At 44.7% G+C, this 25,279-nt stretch overlaps 4 protein-coding genes and 1 long non-coding RNA gene across 11 annotated transcripts in view; 2 read left to right on the top strand and 3 right to left on the bottom strand.

Moving 5' to 3' along the window:
• On the bottom strand, positions 1 to 7,548 carry LOC109522465 (glutamine-rich protein 1-like). Of its 4 annotated transcripts, none has more exons than XM_019881062.1 (12): positions 7,385 to 7,548; positions 5,893 to 6,149; positions 5,737 to 5,814; positions 5,238 to 5,357; positions 3,745 to 4,824; positions 2,496 to 2,655; positions 2,251 to 2,405; positions 2,040 to 2,154; positions 1,820 to 1,928; positions 964 to 1,103; positions 786 to 876; positions 1 to 703 (listed from the first exon to the last, which is right to left on the bottom strand). In XM_019881062.1, the coding sequence occupies exons 2-12, from the start codon at positions 6,136 to 6,138 to the stop codon at positions 520 to 522; spliced, it is 2,478 nt and encodes an 825-aa protein (XP_019736621.1). In that variant the 5' UTR covers positions 6,139 to 6,149; positions 7,385 to 7,548; the 3' UTR covers positions 1 to 519. The 4 variants fall into 4 exon arrangements, with proteins under 4 accessions (XP_019736621.1, XP_019736619.1, XP_019736620.1 ...); XM_019881060.1 differs by lacking the exon at positions 7,385 to 7,548 and adding an exon at positions 7,079 to 7,346; XM_019881061.1 differs by lacking the exon at positions 7,385 to 7,548 and adding an exon at positions 7,161 to 7,346.
• A 2,430-nt stretch (positions 7,549 to 9,978) lies between these two features.
• LOC109522327 (uncharacterized) lies at positions 9,979 to 14,687 on the bottom strand. The gene is made up of 2 exons (XR_002169552.1): positions 14,607 to 14,687; positions 9,979 to 11,881 (listed from the first exon to the last, which is right to left on the bottom strand). It is a non-coding gene; the product is annotated as an uncharacterized LOC109522327 (long non-coding RNA).
• LOC109522323 (proline-rich transmembrane protein 3) lies at positions 10,027 to 13,108 on the top strand. The gene is made up of 2 exons (XM_019880775.1): positions 10,027 to 10,408; positions 10,940 to 13,108. Exons 1-2 carry the CDS (start codon positions 10,027 to 10,029, stop codon positions 12,547 to 12,549), a joined length of 1,992 nt encoding a protein of 663 aa, XP_019736334.1. The 3' UTR covers positions 12,550 to 13,108.
• On the top strand, positions 13,886 to 23,608 carry tmcc1b (transmembrane and coiled-coil domain family 1b). 4 transcript variants are annotated; one of them, XM_019880777.1, is made up of 8 exons: positions 13,886 to 13,999; positions 15,762 to 15,944; positions 18,037 to 18,080; positions 18,762 to 19,532; positions 20,741 to 21,160; positions 21,263 to 21,747; positions 22,152 to 22,287; positions 22,688 to 23,608. In XM_019880777.1, exons 4-8 carry the CDS (start codon positions 18,927 to 18,929, stop codon positions 23,006 to 23,008), a joined length of 1,968 nt encoding a protein of 655 aa, XP_019736336.1. In that variant the 5' UTR covers positions 13,886 to 13,999; positions 15,762 to 15,944; positions 18,037 to 18,080; positions 18,762 to 18,926; the 3' UTR covers positions 23,009 to 23,608. The 4 variants fall into 4 exon arrangements, with proteins under 4 accessions (XP_019736336.1, XP_019736338.1, XP_019736339.1 ...); XM_019880779.1 differs by lacking the exon at positions 13,886 to 13,999 and adding an exon at positions 14,046 to 14,427; XM_019880780.1 differs by lacking the exon at positions 13,886 to 13,999 and adding an exon at positions 14,810 to 14,894.
• Positions 23,609 to 24,387: 779 nt separating this feature from the next.
• Positions 24,388 to 25,279, bottom strand: part of h1m (linker histone H1M) — a 2,147-nt gene continuing 1,255 nt past the window's right edge. The window contains exons 4-5 of the mRNA XM_019880781.1: positions 25,188 to 25,240; positions 24,388 to 24,768 (exon numbers count right to left, since the gene is read on the bottom strand). Of these exons, the coding sequence (XP_019736340.1) occupies positions 24,505 to 24,768; positions 25,188 to 25,240 (317 nt within the window). The 3' untranslated portion in view covers positions 24,388 to 24,504. The remainder of the gene's footprint in view (positions 24,769 to 25,187; positions 25,241 to 25,279) is intronic.

Here is a 25,279-nt window from a genome sequence, read left to right as displayed (position 1 = left end):
TGATGTTGAAAATGTCTTTATGAGTCTCTCAATCAATGACAATCTTTGACCTGAGAAAGTTTCTAGTCTCCCGAAATACTACAATGTAGCACTTTACCTTGAGACAAGTTAGATCACACTTTGAAAACAGGCACAGGGTCATCTTTGTACATATGAACACAATAGCAAAAAAAAAAAAAAAAAAAAACGCGCGCAGTGGTCCCTGCAAGGAGATTGGCATGGTAACAAAAAGGATGAGGTTAAAGGAGAGTAAACGGTTAAATACCCTCATCTTGAAAATACTTGAAACTGGAACAGTTTCCGTTTCCCTCCCAGTCCAGTTTTACATTCCTGAAATCGACCATGGATTCGTCTGAAAACATTAAAGGACAATTTCTCTCATAGCGAGCTTCAACAACTCTTTCATTGGGTTCTCCATGTGATTGCTGAGTTTTATTGAGCCAAGTGGTGGGCAGCAGAGTCAACAATCAGTGACGGAATTGTACAATCTTCCTCTGGCTCTACATCACACGCCTCCTTTTAACTCTCGGAAGCGGCGCCAATGATCTCCTGGATCTCTCGGACCACCAGGATGCGCGCCAGCGTTTGCTCCACCTGCTTACTCGTGAGGGGCTGGGACGAGTACCACATGGGACTGTTTGGCGCCACGACGTGCTCCGGGGTCATGTAGTAAGCGTCGTTACGACCTTTGACACTTTGGGGGCTGGAATGGGGTTGGGAGAGAAGGCAGAAACTGTAAAAGGAGAAATATTCTCCGCAGCATATTTGTTTTGAGTGCAACTCACCATTTAAAGAGATAAAAGTCGTAAAGTTTGATTGGGCAACGAAGTGGATTCTCTGGATCCTCGATCTGTTCGTCATATAAGTCATCCGGTCCTGTAAATGAAGTCACACAAACAGGTAAAAACACAAATTTTGCTTTTTTTGTTTATTTGTTTTTCCATTAAGTGGCAAACAAGGTACCTTTATGTGAACTTTGCCCTTTCAGAAGGCGGATAGTAGTTGCTTTGTCCTTCGTGTTAGTGGGGTTCTTCCTGGTGTGTCTTAAGACCTTAGAGAAGGCCACCTTCAGATGCTGCTCAAGTGTCAGCAGACGAAAACACCTGCGGGCAAAAGCATATGAGACCGTTACGAGTCAACGCCCTTCAGACCTGAGCCCTGCCGTGAATAGCGACCACCTGCGAATAATTGATTCCTCTATATTGATGCCACAAGATGGCAGCTAAGTGGTGCTTTCCTATTAGACAGGTCAATGGACTGACCAAATAAACCTCCTCCCCTCATGTCTTCCTTGGCACCAAAGCAAGACTTATATATTATACAGGGGCTTTGTCTGGCAAATTTGTGATTTTTTTTTTTTCAGGGAATAACAGGGTCTGCCCCACTCACAAAAAAAAATAATAAAGCATGTAATGCATTGGAACAGCTGCATTTGCACAGAGTAAATGCCATCTATTAGGGTTAAGGCATTTATTTGGGGGATGGTTTTATTTCTGTATAAAGAAAAAAAAAGTCAAATATTCTGCCTGTAAATTATATTAAGAGACTAAAAAAAGAAGGTATTTTAATCATTACTTATTTTTCAAATTAATTGTCCGATTAATCGGTTCTCTGAATTTTACACTGCAGAATATTATTCGGCTTCAAAATAATCGGTATCAGTCAGCTAGCAGTCATGATGGGAAAAGACATAATATAGGTTGTCAAATCCACATAGTGCTACTGCACACACACAAAAAAGCAGGTGTAGATGACACACATGCAGTGTCGTAGAGTGGAAGGCCACTATATGAGAAAATGTGGTGGTGGGGGGACTCACTTTGTGTTAAAGTACATCAGAGTTGTTAACAAAGTCCAAGGTGAATGTGCACCAAGCTGTTTACATTCCCATAGCATCTCCTCTGTCACATGACTCGGAATGATGTAACCTTGCAAGAAGACAGACAAAAAAAAAATAAAAAAATGAATTCCCCAAGTCCTAAATATACAAATAATGACAATGTTGAGTAAGGCGGAGTTTTTTTTTTTTTTTTTTTTACCTAAAGGATGAACACTGGGCTTCCAACCAGTGAGGGTTTTATGTAAACTCTCACAGAATCGAATGTAGTATGGATCAGAGAAAATATCATCCACACGTCCATTTTCAAAGAGATACTATATTAAAAAATAAAAAAAAACAACAGATAAAGAATGATTCAGACAACCTCATCGAGCATTGAGTTACCAGGTTGAAGCAAAAGAATCACGAACCTTTTGTATACATAAGAAGACATAATACAGAACATCTGGAGCAAATTCTTCCTCCTCTGATCCTCGGGCCTCCTGCGTCATGAGGGCAAGACCAAGATTGAGCTCGGCTACCGCGCTGGAGATCAAGTCCTCTTGAAAACGTAGCGGTTGGCGACCTGCGCACAAAAGACATCGGCTTTTGTCGTTACAGGATTTCTTTTCAAGGTCCACCGAATCACTTGCTGGGAGTCTCTTAGATGACGTACGTCCAATGGGTGCGAGCTTTATCTGGTCCTGTTTGCTTAGCTCGGCATTTTTCCTCTTGACCCAAAGGCGCCACACTTCCAGGCCCTCATCTGGCTTCAGAGAGACGGGAACTAAAATTTCTGCTGACGATTCGGCATTGGCATCGTTTTCTCCTTGCTCCTGTACAAGACAAACACCGTGAATGTTTTGTTTTTTTTTTTCTTTCCTCCAAACAATGACTGAATTTCAATGTAAAAGTTAACTTTCATTGACTTGCCTGATCATCCACTAATTTTTGAACTGATACCAATAGTTGGCAGGAACAATCAAAACACCACAACATTGCACAATAAATATCTGGCTTTACAAATTCAAGAGCACAAGGGGTTGAACACCTTTTTTTTTGTAGTTGGCGCTTACATAATTATAATTGACTTGGGTTCATCAATATTCGTATTTTTTTCTTTTTTGTTGTCGACTACAGTCCCCTCCAAAAGGGTTGGAATTGCGCTCACAATCTTTCTGTCATCAACTGTTCTCGATGTCTGTTGCTCAATACGCCAGTTGTTTGTTTCTTTTTTTTCCCCCCAGGACGTTCCAAATTGTTTTATTGGCTATGCCCAATGTTTTTGTTATGGCTCTGATCGATTTTCCCTATTTTCTCAGCCTCCAAATGGTTTGCTTAACAGAAAATGCAGTTTCATATAACCCAGAGCCAAAAACAAGTGCTAACGTTGAAGCAATCAATCTAAAACGCTAGACCTGAGCAACTACAAAAAAAAAAAAAAAAAAAACCATCAGTCACATGTTCCAAAGTTTTTTCACTTGAAAACCGGAGGGGTTGAAAAAAAAAAAAAAGCTGCTCCGTTCTGAGTTGTTTATCACTCCATTCATGTTCTATACTGCTTATCTATCTTGATCGGGGTTCTTCTGTTCTCAGTGCTACCCTACCTGACTTCGGGAGAAAAGCAGACTTCACCCTGGAATGGTCGCTAGAGACAGACAACAACTTCCACTGACATTCATGCCGTCACCGAATGGGAACTGGCTCCACACTTCCACAGAAGAAACATATTGCTCGAAAAAATAACTCCCCGACAGCGTCAGTCAGAACCGATTATGATTACATTTGTAAAAGTACGTTTTTAAATTTGCTCTTGCATTGGAACTCAACAGATTGTGCGGGTGTATGTCATAAGTCAACGGTGCACGCTTGTTGGGGGAATAACTAAATAAATAGATGAAAACGGACAAAAATACCAGACTGACCTGAAGTTGAATTTGTTGTTCATTTCCGTCCTCGTGGCTCTGTTGCTGACTGGGGTCCCATATGTGCACGGACTGCGTTGTATTGTAAGTCCCTCCTACTGTCTGGACAGCTACCGGGATGTGAATGTTCCCATTCATGAACTGGGCGGGAAACAGCGTCTGTACGATTTCTTCCTGTGTCCCGCTCGACACAGACTGCGCATCTGCGGACCTCGCCGATGAACCGGGCTTGCCGTTGGCAGCGGCGAGTTGCACCGTGTTGTATGTCTCCTGCGGTATAGTGATGTGAGTCACGCCCTGCTGCTGGGCGGTCGAGTAAACGGGGATGGTCCACGTCTCCCCCGTGGGGCCGGTGATCGTCCCTGTGGCGCTGTACAACTGCGTGCTGTCGACTGTGAGCAAATCGGGCCTCAGGGACACGTAATTTTGTTGCTGCCCTTGAGGGATGGCGATGACTGTGGCCACTTGCTGCCCCTGCGGAACGGCGTAGGACACCGTCAGGGGAGCGTCAACCTTGCGCTTCTTGACGGGTGGAAGAACAGATGAGGCGGAACCGGGCCGCCTCTCGGTCTCCCGGGGAGAGTTCTGTTGCTGCGCAGGCGATATGGCCTCGATGGTTTGGATGTGAATCTGTTGTCCGTCAGGTAATTGTATCTGTTGTCCATCTTGTAGCTGGATGTGCTGCCCTCCCATGAGTTGAATTTGCCGTCCATCTTGGAGTTGGATCTGTTGTCCACCCTGGAGCTGGATGTGTTGGCCACCCGGTAGCTGAATTTGCTGCCCGTCTTGCAGCTGGATCTGCTGTCCATCTTGAAGTTGGATCTGCTGTCCACCCTGCAGTTGGATCTGTTGTCCATCTTGTAGCTGAATCTGTTGCCCACCTTGCAGCTGAATGTGCTGACCACCGGGCAGCTGAATTTGCTGTCCGCCTTGGAGCTGAATCTGTTGGCCAGCCTCCAGCTGAATATGTTGGCCATCCGCTAGTTGTATCTGCTGCGTACCTTGCAGCTGGATTTGGTGACCACTTGCCAACTGAATCTGTTGCTCCCCGCCGACAGCTGCAACCAGCTGTGCCTGAATCTGTTGACATAGAAAAAACGTTTTGTGACAACCAATCAGAATGACATCATGTATGATGTGCTTGAAGGTGTACAGTGGAACTTGGAAATTTGCATCCCTCTCACAAGGCTTCCAGTCAATAAGCAGCTAAGGCTAAACGCTACAAGTGTTTTGAAAGGAAAGCGGAGTATCGTCTTTGTTGTGGCCGGACTATCAATGATATGAGAAGAACTAAATGGACTGTACAAAGTAAGCTATATTTAATATTCATTTGAAAAATGATCAAATATGGATTTGAATTTTGGCTGTACCACAAATAGAGGTTTTATAATTAGGATTTATATTATGTTCGATGGGATTTCTTTTTCAAACCTGAAACCAATTACTCGTTTAATCTCTTCAAGATTTCACCGCATTTTCTTTTGATATGGTACCTGCTGCTGCTGCTCCTCTGTGAGCTCTTCCTGCGGCACGAGTTGAGAAGTTGACATTCCTTGCATGTCTTGTTGAGCGGACGTGGCCATCTGCAGAACTGGCTGCTCCTGGATCTGGACCTGGCACAGTGGAAGAAATTAAAACATCAAAAAGCCAGACTACCACAAATGACGCTGCTAGGAATGAAGAAAAATAATGGAACACAAAACACCTAAAAAACTTGTTTGGGGAAAAAAATGATCAGATAGGTCACATTATTAAAGAGAAGGCTATTTTGTTAATTAGCTCACAGAAATACACACTAAACAAATTACTGGAAAAAGATGTCTGCAATGTGTTTAGGGATCATTTATGTTCATTTTTACTTTGGATATTCTATTATTGTAAGCAGCTATGCACTTTTCAAACTGATTCCAGCGTGACAAATACTTTGACCTGGTAAATTCACTCTTTTGGTAATGGACAATAAATAATAACGAAACAAGTGTACAAACAGACCTGCACTTGAAGCTGCTGCTGCTCTGGTTCTGAATGCATGGAAAGCTGGGGTGAAATCTCCGCTGAGGTAAGCTGTACCTGTCATGAGCAGCGGAAAAAGTGGTTAGGATGCATCGGACTCAATTTAACGAATGATAAGTCAATAAAGGAAGTTACCGGACAGGCCAGCTCCAACAGAGAGCCGGCCACCTCTGTGCTATCAGTGTAGACGCAGTTGTTGGTCTGCTCCTGGTAAACCATGGCTGCTGTGGTGGTGGTCGTGGTGGTGGTCGCCCCTCCCTGACTGAACTCCCCCTTGGAGAGGGACTCCAAGAACTCCTTCATCCTGTGCTGGGGTACAGTTCGGGCCTTTTGGCGCACGTATTCATCAAACGAGACCACACCAGCCTCCTGTTCGTTCATTTTCACTGGACCTGGAAAAAAATCAAGAGGGGATCTTCTTAGCTTCATACTGTTCATTCTTGACTCGTTTTTCTTCTGCATGTTTTAGAGTTCAAAATTAAACCACACATCACTTGACTGTCATCTACATCACTGTTTTGATCTTGACTATTTTGTCTATCTTAAGTAAACCTGGACCCCTGGCTTTCTATAACTTTAATTCATTGTTATTTGTCCATTTCTCGATTTAGCAAGCTTTTCAATGAGACCGGCCTTTCCGAAATGGGCAATGATTTATGAAACCCATTCAAGTTTGAAACTCGGCTTCAAAAGTAGGTCACATCGAAAATCTCGACGACTATTGTCTTTGTACTGTATTAAGACGTTGGCCAAATATTGGTGCGCTTTTAAAAGGTCAAAACTTTATTTGTCACAGAAAGATGTTACTTATATCGCTGGAATCGTTTTCAATGATCTATCTGATCATACTGCATTATGTAAATCATTAATCACTGACATTAATTTTACGCATACTGAAACAAACTGCAAGATAATTCGATATTCGAATGGCAACATACATGATGAACAGGCGCCGTCGTCGTCGTCTTTCAATAATTGCTATACTTCACCAATTTTTAACAAGAGTTCTTGGGTATCTTTTTTTAAAAACATTGACTATTAAGTGTAAAAATAATACCCAGGCTTGAGCTCATGTACATAAGCTAAGCTAACTGTTAGCAAGCTAGCATAGCACAGTACAGCTAGCCGAACTAAATATCATTGGCCCATATGGTCACCTCGGAAGATAATTATGTTTAATATCACTTAACGTGGTCACGTTGAGGCAGAAATGTATAGCCTAAAGTACACAGTTCGTCAATCTGGAACGCAACGAGTCACCAATTTTACATCAGACAACATGACGCTAGCTACTGCTAACGTTCGGATCCTGTCATGCTACCTTAAATAAAACGAAATCGTCTCCTTTCCGCCAAGGCACGGTGTTTAAAAAACTAAAAATCCGATAATCGTCTAGCAGCTACCATCAGCATGCCGGTCGGACAGTCCATGCAGCGGCAGACGGCGCAATTCCGCCAACAATTGTACAATTAGTTTGCAACAACAATTTCACGGCGGCGGTGGTGAGCAGGCAAGCACGGAGGCGAGGTCTGACGTCTGCGTCTTCTTTTTTGCACGCAGAAATCCAGGCGGCTTTCGACATCGACAAACGTGGACCAGCAAACCAGCAACCAGCAAAGAAGCGAACCTTAGTCATCCACATGCATGAGGATTGTGAAAAACACGAAAACTGTGTTCTTTGTTGTTTGTCCAGTGTGATTTTAAAATGACGGAAGAATAGGCCCTGATGTGAAAAACAGGAGATTGTGTTCCAACTGTGCCAGGCAACGAACTGCAGAATCCTTATAACTAAATCACGCATTTCAGTAATAATTTAATATATTACAAGCATTTCTGATTTCAGCATATCGACTTTTATATGCTAAGTTTCTCATTGGGTGAAGTACATTTTTATGCCATTTATTTTTATACAGTATTCCCGAGAAGCAACACGATACATTAATTGTAATGCGGCACTTGGAAAACTGCACAGCATCATACAGACAACTATTTGGAATATTTGTTAGAAGACCTTTTTTTGAAACAGCTATCAGTACCTCATAACTTGGCAATATTTTGTTTGTAAAGACTGAATTATTCCTACAGCTCTTATATTGGATCTGCTTAAATTGTGAATGTCCAAATAAATCAAGACTATCAAGAACAATAAACCTCACTCTTTACGGTACAACCAGTGTTTTGGGAAATATTAATAGTACCTTATATATAGTATAGTAATATAAGTAGTATAGTAATACATCATAGTAAAATATGATGTATCAGAAATATATACTTTAACTGTAAAATGCAAAAACGTTCAAGTGCACCATTTGTTGAATGATGCTGTATACTAAGGCGGCCGGTGATCCAGTGATAGCGTGTCGACCTCACAGTGCAGAGGTACCGGGTTTAATTCCAGCTCCGGCCTCCCTGTGTGGAGTTTGCATGCTCTCCCCTGGCCTGCGTGGGTTTTCTCTGGGTACTCCAGTTTTCTCCCACATTCCAAAAACATGCAGGCTGATTGAACACTCTAAATTGTCCCGAGGTGCGAGTGTGAGCGTGGGTGGTTGTTCGCCTCTGTGTGCCCTGCGATTGGCTGACAACCAGTTCAGGGTGTCCCCCGCCTACTGCCCGAAGACGGCTGGGATAGGCTCCAGCACCCCCCGCGACTCTTGTGAGGATAAGCGAATCGGAAAATGGATGGATGGATGGATGGATGCTGTATACTAAAATTCATTCATGACAGTTTAGCGTTGCTGGACGAACTGGAAGGCATGTCCCTTTAACAGCTTCTAACTTAGCCAGTCCCCCTTAAAGAGCCCGGCGTGCGCGGTGGAGGGCGTCCCCTTGCTCGCTCCTCTTCATGCGGCCTCTCCGGTCCTCTTAAGGTGGACCCGTTTAGATGTGGCCTAAGAATAGACCCCGTGCGTTGAGCCTGGGCAGCAAATAGTTAATTCTTATCCTAGTGCTTTTCTGACAGCTTTTCTGCAAGTGTTTGCGATGCTCTGACTCTGGATCTCCACGGACTATGTGTATGATTATCTGTTTATTAGAGGAGTATTATATTTTTCTGGAAAACAATTAGCCATCAATCGTTTTATGTATTGTTGTTCCATAGTTCTACTCTAGTGTCGTATTGTGTGTACAACCTAACATCATAACAACGCTAAAGTAAAGTAAATTGCCATTTTAGGGTTAATGCATTTCTCCCAGTGTATTTGTGGGTAGTTAGCTGTGCACTTTACTTCATGTGACTCTGTGCTTCCGTAAGAATCTTAATCTAATCCATTTGGGAAGGATTTACCTGACCATAACTGTTGTAGACAGTGGCAGGTGGGGCCAGGAGACTACTTTCAATATTTGATTATCTTCTAAACTTGTATTTTATTTATTGTTATTATTTGATCTACATCTGTATATATGGCGCTTTGAGAATGCATCTATGCATTTACGCCACGTCAGTTTTGTGCTTGTTGTTGGGTTTTCTTTGCAACTGACCCATTATGGGACACCGCCAAGTAAGCAGCCGGTGCAGTGATAAGAACAGGACGCCAGCTTGAAGGCATGATGTGATGGTCCACAGTGTTGCAAGCTCACTGTGATGACCTTTATCAGGCACCACTGGACCAGCTATACTTGATGCATTAAAAGAAGATACAAAGATTCACAGGTATCCTGATAATAATTGAAAACTGTCAGTAGGTTTTTGTAGTCGTGTGTGTCAGGTAGATTCAGACATTTTAGTGTCGTCATGCTTGCAAGTACAACTTTAATGTTATTTTATCTGCTTGAGAGTGTGAAAAATGGTGAACTCTGATTCTAAAATAGGATCTGGTACGTGCGATACAGCGTTAATTGGTTTAATATTCCACGGGACATTGAATATCTGCATCTTCAAAAAAAACAACAACAACAAATTGTGTCGCAATAACTAAAGCATCTGTTGCACACTAGCAGGCCACAAACAAATGTTATGATTTGAATGTGCGGTGTTGAATTTCTGCACAAACACAGACAGATGTTGTAGAGCGTTTAAAGCAAGTGGATTACAGAATGGGTCTGGTGCACTGAACAGTACTGAAGATCTGGTTTGTGGATATTTATTTTTTGTCCGCTTAACCACCTGTTGATGTGGTTTCAAATGTCAGAATAATAAACCGTTCAAATATTACAATTAGCATCTTCATAACGGATGTATTCGATAACAGCAGTGTTTAATGAATATGCGTTACTCAAAGGTTTTTTTTCATCCCGCTTTATTTGACAGGTTTGGGATTCAACTGGGAAAGAATGGAGTGCTCCTCTTTGCTTGTCATTACTCTGGCATTGTGTCAGCCTTCATTTGGAAGCTTTTCAGATTCTCACGGCGATTCACTTGGAAGGACTCAAAGCACAGAGACCATCATCCATCCTGTGAGTGAAGTCAGAGGGAACAACAGCGTGCTAGGCAGTGGAAATAGAGTGGATAGCGCAGTCCTTCCTATTACAGAGGAAACAAGAAAGCAAAACGAGTCGGCATCAACCGGTGCCTCGACCGTAACGCTTCCTCACTCACTGCCTGGAATAGCCAATAGAAATTCTTCGGTGACAATGGTCACTCAATCCAGTGTAAAATCGCAGGACACTCTTTCGGAAGGCAGACGCGCAGGAGTTGATAATCGTCCTCAGACAGGTAAGTGATAATTGAGTCAATATCTCCACAAGGTGTCTTTGAGAACTCAATATTTCTGCTACAAAAGGTTAAGATTTTCCATTGAATTTCATATTCATTGTTTCAATGCTGGTAGGAATCCTCGTTGATCAAGCTCACACCTTTTGAATAGATAAACTAACTGCAATGTTCACGCAAAGAAATATGTGAGCTTGTTGCCAGGGTGAACAATGACAGGGTGGACCTTTTTTGAGCTAATGTTTGCACTGAAAGGACCTTCACTCGATAACGTGATTCAGGTAGCCAGCTGCGGTGTGTACTGTTTAACAAATACATTTCTGAAAGGTTTATAAATCAACTGAAAGGTTTATAAATCAAGTCATATTCTTGATATTTCACTCTGTCAGAATGGACATGTTAAGCTTGACAACACCCAACTACCTTTGCTTCAATTGCTTCAAGACATGATTCATCTGCGATTAGTTCAATAGTATTGACAAAAAAAAAATAAAAGATGAAGAAAAAATAAGACTTATCCTCCCCCTCCGACAGGTGCAGACCACTCTGTCGAAACCCGTGGTTTTTCCTCGGTGACCAATTTGTCAGGATCTGGACGACCCTGCATTCCAAGTCCTTGTGTCGTTCTCACCAATTACAACGGCACCAACCTGCTGTGGGACGACATGAGGCGCACGCTGGCGTTCGCCTGGGAAATCCACGTCTTCGGCTCGGCCAGCCTCTTCATTCTGATGGCGTCCGTGGCCGTTTTAGGAATGGCCGGTGCCTCCACTCTCCCTTACCCCCACTGTGGTACGCTGCTGCTGGCTAACAGCGCCCTGATCGTGAGTGGCGCTCTGCGGGCCGTTCACTTGCTGCTGGATCCTTATGGTACTCGTCAGATCGTGTCTCACACTACGCTGGCAGCACTGCAGAACATTCCCATGCAGCTGTTGCTGTGGGCTCAGGTCACCCTCACACTTATCACGCCCAGGAGGTTCAAATTGTTCCTTTTCCCAGTCATGTTACAGCAGCCTCAAGTTGTTGTGGGGCTGCTTGTATCACACTGCACAGTCTTGCTGGGCGCAGACTTATATTTCTCCGCTTTCTTTCCACTCTTCCCTCTTTTGCTGCAGACTCTGTCACTCTGTTGGGGTCTTCCGTTTTGCCTAGAAATACTCATGAAGTCCCTCTGCCATTCAAATACGTTCCTCAGGTCATCACTTCCTCCTGGGCTTCCTTTACAAAGGATCGAGAGGTGTGCCAAGCGAGTAATGGCCGTGTGTGCCTGCCTTGGCATCATGTGCTGCAACCTTCAGATTTGTAGTCTTCTCTGGCTCTACGGCCTGATGGGCAACTGGAGGCGTTTCGGTTGGTGCTGGTGGCTCAGCCAGTTTTGGGCCAGGATCCTGGAGTTAGCCTGGGGTTCCTCGTTGCTCGTCTTGGGATCCTGGATCTTCTGGATGCCCACCAGGAGGTGCAGCAGGCATCAAGTGTCTAAAAGAGGGAGCAAGACAACGAGCTTGTGGGACAAGGTTTTGGCCAGTTTCCGAAAAAGGCAACTCAAAAGCACTGAGAAGAAATGGAGAAGGCTGCTGCCAAACAACCTGGCAAAGCATAACTTCTCGCCGGCAAATTTCAGCAATAGCATGATGTGTCCATATGATGATCAACCATCTGTCATCGTATCAGAATACAAGCGGGAGCCTTCTGGCAATAACAACTATGACTCGCAGGCTACACTCATGTGGCAAAGAGTTGGTGAGCGAGAATGTATTCTCTCGCTTATAGAATTTGACACGAGGCCCCCATCTCCCATTACCCTGAGATGCGGTGCCGACAGCGCTCTTCATCACGGACAGCTTTTGGCCGGAAGCCTGTTCACACCTCCTCCTCCCTCTTGGACACATTCTGATGGAGAGAATGGCATGGCGACATTCCCCCCAGCTTATGTTGACTACGGCTGGATGATGGATACGGAGTCCATCCCTGCATCTCTGGACCACTTCCAAGCCACAGAGCCAATAGAGTCAAACAGTGCAGCCACTGGTCATTGTTATAGTGGGGAGTCACCAAAAGGACTTCAGGAAGAAGAAGTTCGATCAAAGTTTTCATCGCCCTTGTATCAGAATGATTGGTCTGATGAAGATGTCACGGACCTTTAACACGTTTGTAAATGATCCATTTCCTGGTACATTTTGCACACTCGGGGGATTTCTAAATGTTATGGATTTGTATTCCTTTGGATTTATTGTCCATTCCTAGTTTTGCTGATCTGAACAATGTGATAATTGTGTTCACTTCTCCTATTGTGCCGGAAAATAAAGGACACGAGTGAATTATATGAAGTAGGGGTCAAGTACAGAGCCACTAGAGTCAGATATTTTTTTTTTCAAATTTCACAAACATGTCAGCCTGTATTGGTGTTAGAAAATCTACAAAAGAAACACAACAGCCCCCCCCCCAATACACTGAAAAGACAATTCAAAAGTTACAAATGATTACAATTTGTATTTCAATTATTTCTATTTGTATACAAAAGATAGTACTGTCAATATATCATGACAGACATTTGAGTTTGCAGTATTTGTAGTTACCGTAATACAGTACTTCAAATTCATAATAAATAATATTGAATGTGATGCTCTGAATAAAATGTTTTGTGTAAATCGTCATGAGATGATTTCACACACTGACACGTTGATGGAAAGACGACGGACAACTTCTGAGTCTTTAAATGTAATGTATTTAATTATTTCATGTAAATGTGTGTGTGTGTGTGTTTGTGTGTGTGTGTGTGTGTGTGTGTGTGTGTGTGTGTGTGTGTGCGTGTGTGTGTGCGCGCGTGTGCGTGCGGGTTTTTTTTTTTTTTTTTTACTGAATTTCAAAGCTTTCAATAAAATGCACCATAAGATATTAAAAAGAAGTGTGCAAGTCTGTCATCCATTTTCTTGAGCGCCTTTGTCCATTCGGGTGTCACATGACCTTGGAGTCATCTCAGCTGACTTTGGGCGAGAGGCGGGGCTGAACGTACACGCGCCTGGTCACCTCCCACTCGCAGGGGAGATAAATTGTGCAATTTGCATGGTTGCTAAGAAGCTGTTTGTCTTAACTTTATATACACTTGTCTTTATTGCCATGCAAGAAGTGTATATCAGTGCGGCACAACCAATTTGTGTTGTCCTGACTAAAGTTGTTCATAAATAAGTTAAGATTTTGTTATGTTATTTGTAATGGGCTGTCATGACATGAATGTATATGTCTCTTTGTCCTTACTATTACAGCCTAGACTTTAAAATCAGTAACTTTTTGAGTATAAGAATTAAAGCATGGCTGGGGGAGACATTTACCGAGATAAAACCAAAGCGCCATGAAAACAAATACAAATATCGATTTTTTTTCCTCAAGTGTCTTTCGCGGAAGTTATTTTCAGTTAATTACTTCAACCAAAGTATCGAATTCAGTTACTGTACTTAATACAAGACTGACTGGCTTACTCGAGTGGTTCAGGCGTTGTTGTGTGTTGACGCCGAGCACGCTATATGACGTCATCGTGGGAGTGTTCCTCCATCGGGAGAGATGAACGGTCATCAACACAATCCTCTCAGCGTCCATGTAAGTTGACGCTGTCAAAACCGCCGACTTTGTGAATTACTGTCTATGTGAAATCCGCTGCCGCTTCTTGGCGTCCGTTCTGTGCTATAGTCGAAGCCGCTTGGGCTTGTTTGGGTGGTTGTCGACGCGTCTCTTCTCCCGGAGCTAGTTAGCCGCGGAGCTAACCAGCATGCTAAGTGACAGGCTGATTGGCCAGCCAGCCAAGCGCTCAGTGGGCGCCTGTTTTATCGGCCCAGCTAGTCGGGGTGGGGCGAGGTTTGTTGAGTTTTTGGTCCAAATGGGTCCGAATTGTCTTTTAAATGTACGTAACTAGTGAACGTCGTGCGTAAATTGACAGTAGTCAATGTCCGAGGCTCTTGACTTTCAAGGCCAATGTCTGCTGCATATCCGAAATACGAGCTCACACATGAAACAAATGTAACACGCCGGTAAGTTTGACATTTAACTACTTCAACTAGTCGTTCGCCACTTCGTGTGCGGAACATGCGCGGACTACAAAAACTCCTCCATATATAGTTACAGATATACAGATCTGAAAACTCATTTCTTGTAAAAGTACTGTAGTTAAATGTCTGTACTGACATTATGTCACAACAGCAATTACTACCTCGTGTGAATTTTCTCCAGGTGATGATTTAACGAGAAAAATGCTAGTTTTAGGGACATAAAATTATGTTAAAGCTGCATTTGTTGATCTCGTGATAGTAGTACACGACGAATGACCCCAATGTGTCTGTCTTCACGTGAAGTAATGGAACACTCCAACCTCGCCCCTCGCGTTTATGCGCTGGTGTGCGCCGTGCAGTAAAATCAACGCCCTCCGGCGCAGCAAGTTAGCTTGTCCTGCTAAAGTGTCTAAAGACAAGACGAACCCGCCGAAGACAGGCAGGGCAATGTTCGCAACGTTCAACTACCACGACGGTTAGCTACAAAGTCACTTGCGTTGACTAACTTGTCGGTGTTTTTTATTAAATAGCTTGTGTTTCTTTCATATACCGGGAAGGCCTACGAGCTTTAGCTAGCAAGCTGCTTGTTTCATCCTCTTCTTAACTCTAAACCGTTGAGCTCAGGCTATTTGTAGTCAAACAGTCAGTTTGTTTGTATTGGACATGTTTGTCTGGAAGGCAGCATATTTGCTTCTCTTTACATTATCTGCCCATTTTAGACACTTTTTAGAAGGTTGCTGACCCCCCCCCCCCCCCATGTCTTCATATAAGAATACATTTCCCAAAAAAAAACAAACCCAAAAAAAAAAAGAATTACATTAGTCATTGAGCTGTATTAACATCTTCTCCTTTGGACTGCTGTAATTTAATATTAGGCAAGCCTGCAGTGCTCCCAAAAGGGGTCACCCATCCTTTCATTAATTAACATGTGTGTAAATACTAGTGAATGGCTTTGGGTGTCAGTGCTCTATAAGATTAAACCATCCTTCTATTTTGTCAAAACAGAGCAGGTCACCCACCGTGCATTTTTTTGTATGCTTGCTCACGTGTAATGGACTGTTGTCCTTTATGTGTCCTTGTCATCATCCACCTGCCGAGTACACATCAAACGTTTGCTTTACCTTTCTGTTCTGGTTTAAATAAACAACCTTTGTACAAAAGTTTAACTTTGACAAGAACCTTCCTGTTTTACATTAGCTTCCTACAGTTCGTGGAAATGACTCTGAGCACAAAAGGCACTGTTATTCACAAATGTTAATGAATATTTTTTTGACATGAGAGAATAATTTGCTTCTTGTCTTTTGAAAATCTTGCAGCATGTGATTTTTCTAAACGCTAATGAAGACAGCTGACTAAAAACCAAGAGCCACCGTGTCAGATTTTCGTTTCGGAGGACTTTACACAGCGGAGGTGGTGCTGGACTTTTGCTTGGGATTTTAATCCTTGGAGCCTGCCTGTCTGTTGGTGCACACATTATTTGCTGATGACATCATCTGAAGGTATGTTAATGCTTCTGACTATTTAAATACTAATTGCTTCTGGAATCTTTTTTTTTTTTAATTCCTTTTTGTACTTTCAAAAGGTTCATAATTCATCCAAACATATTTTTCACCAGCGCAAAACACATGTGACTATTTCAGGGTGAAGAATGCTGTGCAAATTTCTGTCACAAATATGCAAGAATACAAATTGCTTCCCGCCTGCTTAATGGGTCTGCCTCATAAGTAAAAGCTTAAATGCTCCACGACACGCAAGACACTCAGATGGTGTGACCTTGGAGTGCTACAATGTGCAAAGAGAGATAGGCGGGTGTTGGCTGACCCATTTCAGCAAGATCACTTTGCCCCGAGCTTAGAGATGAACGGTGCTGTAATTTCGTTTGCCCTTGGAGGATATTTGCTCCCCAGCGTCTGAGGAATGTTTGCTTCCAGTGTAACATTTTAGGTGTGCACAAACATATGACATAGCAGGCACAGTGATAGGACGACTGCTACGATTTAAGTCAGTCGAAATATTGATCTTCTTGGATTAGTTTAAGACTCTAAACTGTCTGGAAGTGTGAATTGTTGTTTGTCTATGTGTGTCCTCCAATGGGGCTGGCGAGCAGTTCTGGGTCGATTGAAGCCAAGGTTGAACTTTTCTGCCACAATTTCAAAACATGTTTGATACAAACGCAACACTGCTGATCACCAACCAAAAGAACGCCATACTTACAGTGAAGTGTGGTGGTCGTGGAATTAGGCTTTGGGGCTGTTTTTCTTAGGGAATTATCAAAAGTTCCAAATATAGCAGTAAGTGTGAGGAAAAAACCTTCGGGCCTCTGCTAGAAAGCAAAATCCTACTAGAACATCTGAAATGGATTTGGGTTCATCAGAGGCACTGTAAGTGGTAGTGGGTTCATTCAACCCGAGTTTGAATGCGATTGGTTATTTTGGAACACAACCACATCCCAGTTATGTGTCCAAGTGTGGAACGGAGCAGATGAAAAAGCAAAATGCGGCGAGTTAATCCTTTGATGCCCACTGAACCGAGCTCTTGTGATGTGTGCCGGTCACGTCAAGTCATCCATGATGTTCAATCTATCTTTTTGAAACGGTTGTTTCAAAGAGCCACAAAACACCATCAGAATTAATGCAATTGTTTTTTTTCCGCACTCGCTCATGCTACTGACCCATGGAATCGTTTTTTTGCCTGAAAGGTGGCGGCTCGTACATGTGCTGCACACCAACGGGGCTGCGCATGCGGGTGGAAGATTCACGCCCTGAAATAGCGAGATTTTCTAAACGCCGCTCCAAATGGGAACATATAAACGTGAACACCTGCTGTTTTAATCTTTCCCAATTTAATGTTCCTCTGCTGGATGCGGAGCGAAAAGAGGGTCAAATCTGACATTTGCCCACATGAACAGACACGCTACGCACGAGCTACGCGTGTTTATTATTGCATCAAAAAGAAGCTCAAGTAAGACGAGTAGTCGTGCGGTGAACACCAAAAAAGGACGTTGACATGTTGCATATGAAGCCTAGTGTGCACATTTCCCGTTTTTTTTTTTGCCTTACAGCAGTGCTATTTGACAGGCGAGCGCCCCCCGTCATTAGGATGTCACTAGTTGCACACTGACACTTCCTTAGAGCGTTTTTTTTTTTCTTCTTCTTCTGCTTGCCTTCCTGCCCTTATTTGTTGTCCTGGCATACGAGAGGTCCGACTGGTACGGCAAGCTAAATAAATGCCGTGAATCAGTTTCATTTAGTTATGAATGCTTTTCGTAGGCAGCTATCCTGAACAATGTGAGGATCATACTCCACTTCCCCCCAAGAATGCCCTCTGCTCGAAGAGACTCTGATTACTCGCTTAATTGAGGGGTGTGTTTTCCACACCTTAAATAGACGCTTCCTTTTCAGTGACAGACGCCACCATGTGTCTGGCAGACTTCTCCACTACAACGCACACGGCATGCGTCACGACATGGCATTTGTAAAATGACACAGACGCACATTCACGTATGCGTCTCACTTAGCTCATTAGATGATCTCGACTTACGTTGTGGCCGGAGGGCGTTCGTTGATTTTTATTTCCCTGTTCTTTCTTCAGCCAGTCCTGCTTTGTGAGTCCGAAGAGGAGAGGTTGGGCCGATGGTAAGCGATCACATGTCCTTCTCGTTTGTACTCTTTTCATTGCGGGAGTCTCAAAAATTCCGTTTGTTGTCAACTGTTTGTGAAAAAAGTTGGATTGGTTGTTTTACTGCAATTCACAAGCAGGTTTTGACCTAGAAAAGAAAATGTGGTCAAAGGGGGAAGAGGCAGCCACCGAGTCCTGAATACCGAATCAGCTCATCACTTTTAATTTGTATCATCGCGCCACTTGTATCTTCTCTCTGTTTGCTCCATCCACAGGGAGCCATTTGAATATTTTCTGAAATGCAACCTTTCCTCGATGGCAGAAATGTAGAAACAGATTAAGACTGAAAATTGTCATCAGCTGACAAACTTTAACATTTCAGAAAATGTTCTCATATATGCACACACATATTTATGTTTTGTTTTGAGTAGACTTTTTTTTTTTTTGGTTGGTTTCAGCAGGTTGGTGCTGCCAGTCATGCCGCATATATTTTATGACTCATGAAATTGTCAAAACAAAACTCATGCACGCTGTCTTGCATTGAGGATTTGCAATCATTAGATTTTTCACAGGTTGAAAAAAAAAATGGATGCCTCTGCACCAATGTAGTTTATTTTGCTCACTTTGTATTTGTTCTGTTAATCACTCACGTTCTGATTCATTTTCTTCTATTATTTTTGTTTTTTTGTTTATGGTAGACAAGCATTACATTGAGCCAAGCCACAGATGCATGCCTACTCAGAAAGTTCAACTGAGTGCCGTCCAACCAGCCTCACACAGGGGAGGGGTGGGGGGTTTCCACCCCGTGTAGCTCGTCCCGTGCGCCCCCCCGCCCCGTCCCCGAGTAGAACTGGAGGCCTCTGATGGATCAGGGTTGTAGTGAGCAGTGTCCAGAGGAAGCGGACTCGGGAGGCCGGACGGAGCCGGAGGGCGGTCGGAGGGCGTCAGAGTCCGAACATGGTCTGTCCAAAATCACCCATAACGCCCTGGAGAACATGGGAGCGTTGGGTCACGGCCTGAAGCAGCTCTTCCAGCCGCAGCGCAGACGCTCCTCCGTGTCCCCGCATGACACCGCCGCTTCCTGCGCCGGCGCCACCGTTCCCGAGCCCACCGACGTCGTCTCGGAAGGCGGCGACGCTCGAGCCCCCTCGGCTCTCTCCTTGGATTCTGACGGACCTGCCGCTTCCGCCCCTCCCGCAGCTCTGAGCCGCGTGCTGCAGCAGATCCGCGGTGCTCCGCCAATGATGAAGCGAGGCACCAGCCTGCAGAGCCGCCGCAGCAAGGCGGCGGGGGTCGCCGGGGACGGCCCCCAGAAAGGGAGCCCCCAGATTCACCGGCGCAGCACCCACGAGGCCCTGCTGCAGGCTGGGCGCCCTCGCTCCTCCTCCACCACGGACACGCCCAGCAGCCCCGCCCTGGCAGACATGCTTCTCACGTCCGGCTACCATTCTACTGAGGAACCCGACAAGGTCAGTGGCCAGAATATCTCTGAAAGCAATAAGCGGTGGATGTTTGTTCAGTTTCGTATTGCACGCGATCACGTTTCGGACCAAAAAAAAGTCATTGAAGAATTTGAGTTACAAAAACAAGAGGAAGACAAATCTGTGCTACAAAGCTTTGCACGGCCATCTCATTTGCTCACGGACGGTATGAGCTAGTTTAATACTGCTGACCGCCGCTAGTTAAATCCTATTGTACCACAAGTAGTTCAGGATAAACGCAACCATCAAAAGAAGCGAGTATTAAGCCCATTCATAATTGAGCTGCTCCAACTACAAGTATCGCCCAGGCATTTAACAGCCAACTCTACAGTTTAATTTGCTGACTCCCACGTCACTCACCGGGACAGGCCCCATCTGATAAAGCCTCACACATTCCAGGTCATGTATTATTGTCTTCAACATATCTATTTTTTTTATCCGATTAATAATCGATGGGCTGATGGAGAGACTATTTGTAAAATCTTTGATAGCTGCAGCCCCAAAATGCAATTTTTAAAATGTATTATCATTTTACATTTCAACTAGAGCATACCAAAGGAACAGTCTACTGCACAGGTGTGAAACTCCAGGTTAGAGTCTCATTTTATGTGGCCCGGTTTGCGAAAGCAAATTGTGTGCATCTGCTTGATGTTGTTGTTGTTTTTTTTTTGGGCTGTAACTGCAGGGTGGCCCAGTTTACACTCATGATCTCTTGGTACCATGCACAATGGAAGGCTACATTAGTAGCAGCGGGATGCAGCAGGGCACATTTCTGTCACTTTGCAGTCATATGAATGGAATAGTCGAAACACAAAAAGCCCCCTTTTGAAAAATGCCAGTGGCGAGCCTCTCAGTATATGACACACTACTGGATCACGTTCCTCTGCTTTGTTGTTTTATTCAGTGGTGTATTTCTACTGTGTCATACTATTGACATAGCTGGCAGAGCTATCGCTATCGTGCTTGCGCACCCGCGCTCCAAACAAAAAGCCAGATCAGGCTCACTGTTCCAAATCATAATATGTATTGTTGTCCAGGCTTCCTGTACCTTCTCCGTCTCTGTCAATAAAACGCGGTTGAGCATGGGGGTTAGTATGTTTTCCTGAGCGCTCCAAAAACATCCGCGATCGCTTCATTGGAGACTCTAAACAGTGCAAAGTTGCAAACGATCGTCTGTTTGCGCTCTCTCGCTACAGCCGGACCGCTACGACGGATCGGCTCCTGCCGCGTCGCCCAACGCCGTCTCCTGCGGCGCCGACGGGTACGACGCGGTCGACAGCACGCCGGACCCTCAGCGCACGAAGCAGGCCATCGCCCAACTACAGCAGAAGATCCTCAAACTCACCGAACAAATCAAAATCGAACAGACGGCGCGAGACGACAACGTGGCCGAGTACCTGAAACTGGCCAACAATGCGGACAAGCTGCAGAGCGTGCGGATCAAGCAGGTGTTTGAGAAGAAGAACCAGAAGTCCTCTCAGACCATCCAACACCTGCAGAAGAAGCTGGAGAACTACCACCGCAAGCTTCGCGAGGTGGAGCACAACGGCATCCCGCGTCAGCCCAAAGACGTCTTGCGAGACATGCACCAGGGCCTGAAAGATGTCGGCGCCAAGGTGTGTGCGCGCGCGCGCTTGCTTCACTCTCGTTCGTTGAAAGTCAAACATCGCATGTCCCTACGTAAATTTAGTGACATGCCTAACTGTGACCCACCACAGGTGACGGGCGGCCTCTCCAGCATTTCACAAGCCACTCACTCGGCAGCCGGAGCTGTCGTGTCCAAGCCAAGAGAATTTGCTTTTCTCATCCGCAACAAGTTCGGGAGCGCCGACAACATCGCCGCGCTCAAAGATTCTCTGGACGAGACGCCGGGCGAGGAGGGAGTGGGCCCCGGGGCCATGAGGACCCTCGCCGCGGGGCACCTGCAGTCCAGTCCGAAGTTCGGCAGCGAGGACGACTGTTCCAGTGCCACGTCGGGCTCCGCGGGGGCCAACAGCACGACCGGAGGCCCCGGGGGCCCCCCCAGCTCCAGGGGGAACACGCTCGACCCTTCTCAGGCATCGGGGTTCGACGCTATGCTTCACGAGATCCAAGAGCTGCGGGACAACCAAGGTCGACTCGAAGAGTCCTTTGACAATTTAAAGTCGCATTATCAACGCGACTACACGATGGTCATGGAGGCCCTACAAGAGGAGCGGTTCAGGTAAGGACGAGGATAAAGCAGTTTTCAAAATTGGCATATTTGCGAGGATAAAAAATTGTACTACTAAATTGACTATAAGTCCATAAATGCACAAACCGCTTTCAATAAAGCAGTTTGAGCATTTGTTGGCTATTCTTGGTACCCAGGTAAAGTGGTATTAGTTGCCCAAAAGTTAGTTTTGCCTCACGAGTAACATGTAGTTGTACTACGAGTGCGCAAAAAGGTCATACAATCGTGGGAAATACATTACTAAGATTCGGTCGCTCTACTGGTGTGCTGAAAATTCTTTTAATGGGGGGGCGAAGAGCATACTGGCGCATGGAACGGATTTCCATCGCAGCGTGCTTATAAACTACACGTCGCGTCTACGTTTGGGAATCACTGGTGTCCGTGCTTCCCCGCAGGTGCGAGCGCTTGGAGGAGCAGCTCAACGATCTCACCGAGCTGCACCAGAATGAAATTCTCAACTTGAAACAGGAGCTGGCCAGCATGGAGGAGAAGATTGCCTACCAGTCAAACGAACGAGCCAGAGACATCCAGGTAAGCGATACTGGCCCCACCCTTGTTAAACACACACACGGTGCGTCACCCGGCGTGTGCGTAGTACTCTTCTTGTGTCAGCCAACTTAACACAAAAGAGGGAGCGGTGACGCCCAGACTGAGAGCTCATCGACCGGAAAAGCGTGATGCATCAATGAAGTCACACTAACCAGAAAAGTCACACCACTTCTTGATCTGCGGTATCAGCGTTTCCCAACCTTTTGAGCACATATTTCACATCAGAAAAAAACAATCGTACGGCCCACCATTAAAATAATAACGATACTAATAGACAAACTAAAATAATCTGTCTAGCGCCCATAAACCCAAATTTTGGGGGGGGGGGGGTTGCCGCACTCGAGGCCGTTGACCCTTTCGTCCGTGTCTGTGTGACCCGCAGGAGGCGCTGGAGGCCTGCCAGACGCGCATCTCCAAGATGGAGCTTCAGCTGCAGCAGCAGCAGCAGCAGGTGGTTCAGCTGGAGGGTCTGGAGAACGCCACGGCGCGGACGCTCCTGGGCAAGCTCATCAACGTGTTGCTGGCCGTCATGGCCGTGCTGCTGGTCTTCGTGTCCACGGTGGCCAACTGCGTGGTGCCGCTGATGAAGACGCGCAGCCGCACGCTCTCCACGCTGCTGCTCCTCGTCCTGGTGGCCTTCCTCTGGAGGCACTGGCACGCTTTCTCAGAGTATCTGCATCGCTTCCTGCTGCACCCCAGATGACGCGACGGCGCACGGCGAGGCGGAGCTTTTGGAACCGCGGGCGTTACTTGACGCTCGTCGTTTCCTCACCCGAGACGGACGCTCGGCTCACAGTCTTTGGTGCAATTGTGGATTTGAGAGAACCGCACACTTTTCTCTCTCCCGAGTCACTTTGTTTACATGTGGACCACTTTACATCGTCATCCCACACAAGACCTTTGACCTTTTTATTGCTTTTAACATGACTCCTTGATGTCATTGAAGGTATATTTTTTAACTCATCTGTGGCTGCCACATTTTAAATTTTTAACCCTCTCCCCCAACCACCTGCTGTTTCCTTTTGACTTGGTTCAAATGAGCTTTTCTGACCAACTCCCCACGAAAGATCCGAGTGTTTGCACAGCAGCACCATACACTGGCTCAAAATGATAATCGTGGCTTCGTATGACCTGTGCATTAAGTGGACGTTTAACTGCTGAAGATGATTTATGAACTCAACATACTTGAAGAGCACTCGAAATGCTCAAAAGAGTGCTTCCGTACTGTTTCCATTAGTGACAATGAAATAGTCCAGACTTTTTTTTTTTTTTAAGACCAATAAAGTCCCTCTTTTAAAAGGTGTAACTGAAGTCTCTTTTCACAGTGGACTAGATGTGCAACACAACCCCAAGTACTGAAAACAAGCTTTTCCTGCTGCAATTGTAGACTTGGAGCAACCCAACACAAGTTCAAATTCATAACCTGCCCAAAGTGAGTCAAATTCACAGTGGGTCACTAGTCACATTCAAGAATGGGGCAAAGAAGTAATCCCTGGAAAATGTAAATCGTTTTTTTTTTAAATCACTTAATTTTACTTGAGATTATAGAGCAGGGGTATCAAACACATTTTTGTCATGGGTCACATTGTAGTTTCCCATGGAGGGGCGTTATGACTATGAATTGTGTGAAACCATATAAATGTTGAGCCACCTCCACATTTAACATACACAGTAAGCAACAAATATTTGGATGACCAGTTTTGACATACAGAATACTGGATTGTTTAAACGTTCTAATTACATTATATATGAAAAATTGGTTCAGACTTTAGCAAGCATTATGGGAGTTGACATGCTTGAATTGCTTGCGCAGGCCACATAAAATGTGGTGGGCCAGATCTGGCCCCCGGACCTCAACTTTGACACCTGTGCTACATACTGTACAGCATCCTTATCAATTGACTTGGAGATACCAAAACCAAAGCCCAAGGAGGTCTCCAGGGTTTTTTAGATTCTCTCCCCCCCGAGGTGACAGGAGCAGACTTCCTTTTTCCCTTCCAAAAGGGTCTACGAGCCCTCCTGTCCCAATACTTCAATTAAAATGAAGACACTCGACCCAGGCCCAAAATTAATAGGAGCTAGAAAAGTTAAGATATTTATTGACAAATTAAATAACATTTTGCATTCGCAGCATAGTTGAATGTTACAAAAGTTAAGATGTTTTTCCATTGACAAATAAAATTTCGTTGTAGACAACATTCACTTCGCATTCTTTCTTCCTTGTTTAGCGGCGCTTTTTGGTGCAGCTTTGTCAGCTTTACCCTTTGCCTCCTTGGGTTTTGCTTTCGTTTTCCCATCAGCCACAGCTTTGACCTCCTTGGGCTTCGCTTTGGTCCTCACAGTTCCTTGAGCTTCCTCAACATTCTCATTTGCAGCTTTTTTACCTTTGGGCTTCTTTGCTGGTGGCACCTTGGAGGGGGGAGCCTCTTCATCTTTCTTGGACTTGATGGAACCCTTTGTAGCCTTAAAAATAAGAAACAAACTTCGTCAACACCTATTTTCCAGAAAATACCTCTTGCTTTATTTTTTTCTAGTGGAATGTCACCAAAATGGTGTCAAATGACTAGCATCGAAGCTTGCCAACATGGCATTTTTTGTCATCTCCATAAGTAGGCAAGGGAAAGGTTATTTAAGCATGTAGTGCAGAATGATACATTGAGTAATTTTAGTCTTTATTTGCAGTTTCTAAAGTTACATTTTTTATGTGAAAAATTTAATAAATGTTTGTTTTTCCTCAAGCTTAGTTTTTTGTACATCAACTATAAAGCGCTTTGTTACAGCTAAAGCTTGTATAAATTAGAGACAAAAACTAGGTCCAGAGACATTTATCAGATGACAAACTCAAGTTGCAATGATTGTAGCCCTTCATTTACTTTTCTCACCTTTTTCTTTGGCGGTTTTACTTGTTCATCTGCAGCAGCTTTCTTTGTGCCACCTTGGGGGGGGGGGGGGGGGGTTTTTTTTATTTTTCACA

Source organism: Hippocampus comes, unplaced genomic scaffold (assembly GCF_001891065.2).
Source record: "Hippocampus comes isolate QL1 unplaced genomic scaffold, H_comes_QL1_v1.1 scaffold68, whole genome shotgun sequence".
Lineage (NCBI taxonomy): Eukaryota > Metazoa > Chordata > Actinopteri > Syngnathiformes > Syngnathidae > Hippocampus > Hippocampus comes.
Note: the sequence above shows the minus strand (reverse complement) of the source record. Positions and strands in the feature narration are given on the sequence as shown.